Source organism: Mustelus asterias, unplaced genomic scaffold, assembly GCF_964213995.1.
Source record: "Mustelus asterias unplaced genomic scaffold, sMusAst1.hap1.1 HAP1_SCAFFOLD_1936, whole genome shotgun sequence".
NCBI lineage: Eukaryota > Metazoa > Chordata > Chondrichthyes > Carcharhiniformes > Triakidae > Mustelus > Mustelus asterias.
In genome coordinates, this window is record NW_027591881.1 from 64,672 (window position 1) to 70,671 (window position 6,000).

Below are 6,000 nucleotides of genomic sequence, written 5' to 3' on the forward strand. Positions count from 1 at the left end.
CATTTATAAAAATGACAAACAGCAGTGGCCCCAAAACAGATCCTTGCAGTACACTACTAGTAACTGAACTCCAGGATGAACATTTCCCATCAACCACCACCCTCTGTTTTCTTACAGCGAGCCAATTCCTGATCCAAGTGTGACCGGCTGCAGCTTCTCACATACCTCGTGGTTGGTTTGGGGCAGCAGCTGGATACATTGGGGCATACCGTGGGCAGAGAGTGTGATAGACACTAGCTTCACGGAGGTGGTCACATCACAGGTCCAGACAGGTAGATGTGTGACCACCAGGAGAGGCAGACAGGCAAGGCAGAACCCTCTTGTGGCTATTCCCTTCTCAAAAAGGAATACAGTTTTGGACACTGTTGTGGGGGGAAAACAGCCTCTCAAGGGAAAATACCAGCACTAGCAGCACCACAACTAGGTCCATTCAAAAGTCTGACAGCAGCAGCAGGGAAGAAGCTGTTCTTGAGTCGGTCGGTACGTGACCTCAGACTTTTGTATCTTTTTCCCAACGGAAGAAGGTGGAAGAGAGAATGTCCGGGGTGTGTGGGGGGGGTCCTTAATTATGCTGGCTGCTTTTCCCCCGAGGCAGCGGGAAGTGTAGACAGAGTCAATGGATGGGAGGCTGGTTTGCGTGATGGATTGGGCTACATTCACGATCTTTTGTCGTTCCTTGCGGTCTTGGGCAGAGCAGGAGCCCCAGACCAAGCTGTGATACAACCAGAAAGAATGCTTTCTATGGGGCATCTGTAAAAGTTGGTGAGAGTCGTAGTTGACATGCCAAATTTCCTTCGTCTTTTGAGAAAGTAGAGGCATTGGTGGGGCTTTCTTAACCATAGTGTCGGCATGGGGGGGACCAGGACAGGTTGTTGGTGATCTGGACACCTAAAAACCTGAAGCTCTCGACCCTTTCTACTTTGTCCCCGTTGATGTAGACAGGGGCATGTTCTCCTTTACACTTCCTGAAGTCGATGACAATCTCCTTGGTTTTGTTGACATTGAGGGAGAGATTATTGTTGCCGCTCCAGTTCACCAGATTCTCTATCTCATTCCTGTACTCTGTCTCGTCATTGTTTGAGATCCGACCCACTACCTTGCCCGGCAGCGCATTCCAGGCCCCCACCACCCTCTGTGTAAAATACGTCCTTCTGATATCCGTGTTAAACATCCCCCCCCCCCTCACCTTGAACCTATGACCCCTCGTGAACGTCACCCACCGACCTGGGGAAAAAGCTTCCCACCGTTCACCCTATCTATGCCTTTCATAATTTTATACACCTCTATTAGGTCACCCCCTCATCCTCCGTCTTTCCAGTGAGAACAACCCCAGTTTACCCAATCTCTCCTCATAACTAAGCCCCTCCATACCAGGTAACATCCTGGTAAACTTCCTCTGCACTCTCTCTAAAGCCTCCACGTCCTTCTGGTAGTGCGGCGACCAGAACTGGACGCAATACTCCAAATGTGGCCGAACCAACGTTCTATACAACTGCAACATCAGACCCCAACTTTTATACTCTATGCCCCGTCCTATAAAGGCAAGCATGCCATATGCCTTATTCACCACCTTCTCCACCTGTGACGTCACCTTCAAGGATCTGTGGACTTGCACACCCAGGTCCCTCTGCGTATCTACACCCTTTATGGTTCTGCCATTTATCGTATAGCTCCCCCCTACGTTATTCTACCAAAGGTCAGCATTTGATTACCTCGTCTGCATCCACGATCTCCATCACCCGCTCCTTGAAGAATTTGTTAAAGACCTCTGAGGTGATCATGGCAGCTTTTTTCATGGCGTTCAACTCTCCGTCCTCCTTCACCGCCAGGGTGTAGGCAACTGTCGCACTCATATCCACCTGAGGAACGTCACAGCGTTAGATACAGAGTAAAGCTCCCTCGACACTGTCCCCCATCAAACACTCCCAGGACAGTTACAGCATGGGGTTAGATACAGAGTAAAGCTCCCTCTACACTGTCCCCCATCAAACACTCCCAGGACAGGTACAGCACAGGGTTAGATACAGAGTAAAGCTCCCTCTACACTGTCCCCATCAAACACTCCCAGGACAGGTACAGCACAGGGTTAGATACAGAGTAAAGCTCCCTCTACACTGTCCCCATCAAACACTCCCAGGACAGGTACAGCACAGGGTTAGATACAGAGTAAAGCTCCCTCTACACTGTCCCCATCAAACACTCCCAGGACAGGTACAGCACGGGGTTAGATACAGAGTAAAGCTCCCTCTACACTGTCCCCATCAAACACTCCCAGGACAGGTACAGCACGGGGTTAGATACAGAGTAAAGCTCCCTCTACACTGTCCCCATCAAACACTCCCAGGACAGGTACAGCACGGGGTTAGATACAGAGTAAAGCTCCCTCTACACTGTCCCCCATCAAACACTCCCAGGACAGGTACAGCACCGGGTTAGATGCAGAGTAAAGCTCCCTCTACACTGTCCCCATCAAACACTCCCAGGACAGGTACAGCACGCGGTTAGATACAGAGTAAAGCTCCCTCGACACTGTCCCCCATCAAACACTCCCAGGACAGGTACCGCACGGGGTTCAATACAGAGTAAAGCTCCCTCTACACTGTCCCCCATCAAACACTCCCAGGACAGGTACAGCACGGGGTTCAATACAGAGTAAAGCTCCCTCTACACTGTCCCCCATCAAACACTCCCAGGACAGGTACAGCACGGGGTTAGATACAGAGTAAAGCTCCCTCTACACTGTCCCCCATCAAACACTCCCAGGACAGGTACAGCACGGGGTTAGATACAGAGTAAAGCTCCCTCGACACTGTCCCCCCATCAAACACTCCCAGGACAGGTACAGCACGGGCTTAGATACAGAGTAAAGCTCTCTCTACACTGTCCCCCATCAAACACTCCCAGGACAGGTACAGCACGGGGTTAGATACAGAGTAAAACTCCCTCTACACTGTCCCCCATCAAACACTCCCAGGACAGGTACAGCACGGGGTTAGATACAGAGTAAAGCTCCCTCTACACTGTCCCTATCAAACACTCCCAGGACAGGTACAGCACGGGCTTAGATACAGAGTAAAGCTCTCTCTACACTGTCCCCCATCAAACACTCCCAGGACAGATACAGCACGGGGTCAGATACAGAGTAAAGCTCCCTCTACACTGTCCCCATCAAACACTCCCAGGACAGGTACAGCACGGGGTTAGATACAGAGTAAAGCTCCCTCTACACTGTCCCCATCAAACACTCCCAGGACAGGTACAGCACGGGCTTAGATACAGAGTAAAGCTCTCTCTACACTGTCCCCCATCAAACACTCCCAGGACAGATACAGCACGGGGTCAGATACAGAGTAAAGCTCCCTCTACCTTCTCCAGCCCCTCCTTGTTGAGGCAGTCGTTCCAGGATTTCATGAACTCTCCGGGAAACTTGTCCTTTCCGAAGACGCCGATGACCTTCCCGTTTTTTACTGTCCTTGATGGCCTCAATCATCTTGTCGAAATTGGCTTTGTTGCTCTCGTTCTGGACAGAGAGAAGTCGGGGAAATTAAAGCGTCTCGTTCCCCACCCTCTCCCGTTCCCCCACCCGGTCCCCAAATCTCTCTGCGGCTCCGCACACACTCAGTGCTGTCTCCCCCCCCCCCCCGCACTCCCTCCCTCTCTGCGCCCCCCCCGCACTCCCTCCCTCTCTGCGCCCCCCCGCACTCCCTCTCTGCGCCCCCCCCGCACTCCCTCCCCCTCTGCGCCCCCCCCGCACTCCCTCTCCCCCCCCGCACTCCCTCTCTGCGCCCCCCCCGCACTCCCTCTCCGCCCCCCCCCGCACTCCCTCCCTGCGCCCCCCCCGCACTCCCTCCCTCTCTGCGCCCCCCCGCACTCAATCCCTGCCCCCCCCCCCGCCACTCCCTCTCTGCCCCCCCCCCCCCCCCGCACTCCCTCTCTGCCCCCCACCCGCACTCCCTCTCTGCGCCCCCCCCCCCGCACTCCCTCTCTGCCCCTCCCCCCCCGCACTCCCTCTCCGCCCCCCCGGCACTCCCCCCCGCCCCCCCCGCACTCCCTCCATCTCTGCGCCCCCCCGCACTCCCTCTCTGCGCCCCCCCGCACTCCCTCTCTGCGCCCCCCCCGCACTCCCTCTCTGCGCCCCCCCCGCACTCCCTCTCTGCGCCCCCCCCGCACTCCCTCTCTGCCCCCCCCCGCACTCCCTCTCTGCGCCCCCAGCCGCACTCCCTCTCTGCGCCCCCCCCGCACTCCCTCTCTGCGCCCCCCCGCACTCCCTCTCTGCGCCCCCCCCCGCACTCCCTCCCTCTCTGCGCCCCCCCGCACTCCCTCTCTGCGCCCCCCCGCACTCCCTCTCTGCGCCCCACCCGCACTCCCTCTCTGCCCCCCACCCGCACTCCCTCTCTGCCCCGCCCCCTCTCTCACCTTCTCCCGAACCAGCAGGGTGACAGCCGGAATGCCGTTGGCGTTCTCACTGCCCTTGGTGTTTGCCACCTGTTTGAGGAACTCCACCTTCTTCTTGCTGGCCATGAAGACAATCTTCTCATCACAGAAAATCATGATGGTGTCCGTCAGCTCATAACCGAACAGCCAGGTCTGTCAACAGGACAGGACAGTGAGGGGGGGGGGGGACTCGACATCGGGGCCAGGGGGGGGAAGGGGGCGGGAGCAAGGGGGGACGGGAGCGAAGGGGGGGCTGGAGCAAGGGGGGACGGGAGCGAGGGGGGACGGGAGCGAGGGGGGACGGGAGCGAGGGGGGGCCAGTGGGGGCGGGAGCGGGGGGGGGGCAGGAGCGAGGGGGGGCTGGAGCGAGGGGGGCCAGTGGGGGCAGGAGCGGGGGGGGGGCAGGAGCGAGGGGGGGCTGGAGCGAGGGGGGGCCAGTGGGGGCAGGAGCGGGGGGGGGCAGGAGCGAGGGGAGGGGGCGGGAGCAAGGGGGGACGGGAGCGAGGGGGGGCTGGAGCAAGGGGGGGCCAGTGGGGGCGGGAGCGGGGGGGGGGGCTGGGGTCGGTGGTTTTGGGTGGGGGGGGGGGGGAGAGTGGTATATTACGATGGGGTAGGAGCGAGGGGGCCGGTGGTTTGGGGGGGGCGCCAGGGGGGCAGGAGCTGGGGGTCGGTGGTTGGGAGGATATTACGACGGGGGTGGGAGCTGGGTGTCGGTGGTCGGGGGGGGGGGGGGGTATATTACGATGGGGGTGGGGGTGGGGGGGTCGGTGGTTTGGGGTCGGGGGGGTATTACGATGGGGGTGAGGGGGTCGGTGGTTTGGGGTCGGGGGGGTATTACGATGGGGGTGAGGGGGTCGGTGGTTTGGGGTCAGGGGGGTATTACGATGGGGGTGAGGGGGTCGGTGGTTTGGGGTCGGGGGGGTATTACGATGGGGGTGAGGGGGTCGGTGGTTTGGGGTCGGGGGGGTATTACGATGGGGTGAGGGTGTCGGTGGTTTGGGGTCGGGGGGGTATTACGATGGGGGTGAGGGGGTCGGTGGTTTGGGGTCGGGGGGGTATTACGATGGGGGTGAGGGGGTCGGTGGTTTGGGGTCGGGGGGGTATTACGATGGGGGGGGTCCGCTGGGGGAGCCGCTGGGCTGATACTTCACCTGCAGGGCGGTTGACTTTGCGTAGACAATCTCTTCGTCCACTCCCACCGACACCACAATGGCGTCCGCCTTGCTGTATTCATCATCACCTCGCTGCAGGGACAAGGACACAGTGAGACAGGACACGCAGGGACACCCCCCCACGCAGGGACACCCCCCCACGCAGGGACACCCCCCACGCAGGGACACCCCCCCACGCAGGGACACCCCCCCCACGCAGCCGCACCCCCCCCCACGCAGCCGCACCCCCCCCCACGCAGCCGCACCCTCCCCCACGCAGCCGCACCCCCCCCACGCAGCCGCCCCCTCTCCCCCCTCACTCGCTCCCCCTCTCCCCCCTCACTCGCTCCCCTCTCCCTCTCCCCCCTCACTCGCTCCCCCCTCCCCCTCTCCACCCTCACTCGCTCCCCCTCTC

The 6,000-nt window shown here is 59.9% G+C and overlaps 1 protein-coding gene across 1 annotated transcript in view; it reads right to left on the reverse strand.

The window, feature by feature from the left end:
- Positions 1–5,684, reverse strand: part of supt16h (SPT16 homolog, facilitates chromatin remodeling subunit) — a gene marked incomplete at its 5' end in the record, with an annotated part of 69,324 nt that extends 63,640 nt beyond the window's left edge. Inside the window, 5 exon segments of the mRNA XM_078206981.1 lie at positions 1,713–1,859; positions 3,367–3,465; positions 3,467–3,520; positions 4,417–4,587; positions 5,586–5,684. Coding sequence (XP_078063107.1) covers positions 1,713–1,859; positions 3,367–3,465; positions 3,467–3,520; positions 4,417–4,587; positions 5,586–5,684 — 570 coding nt within the window.
- Positions 5,685–6,000: the final 316 nt, after the last annotated feature.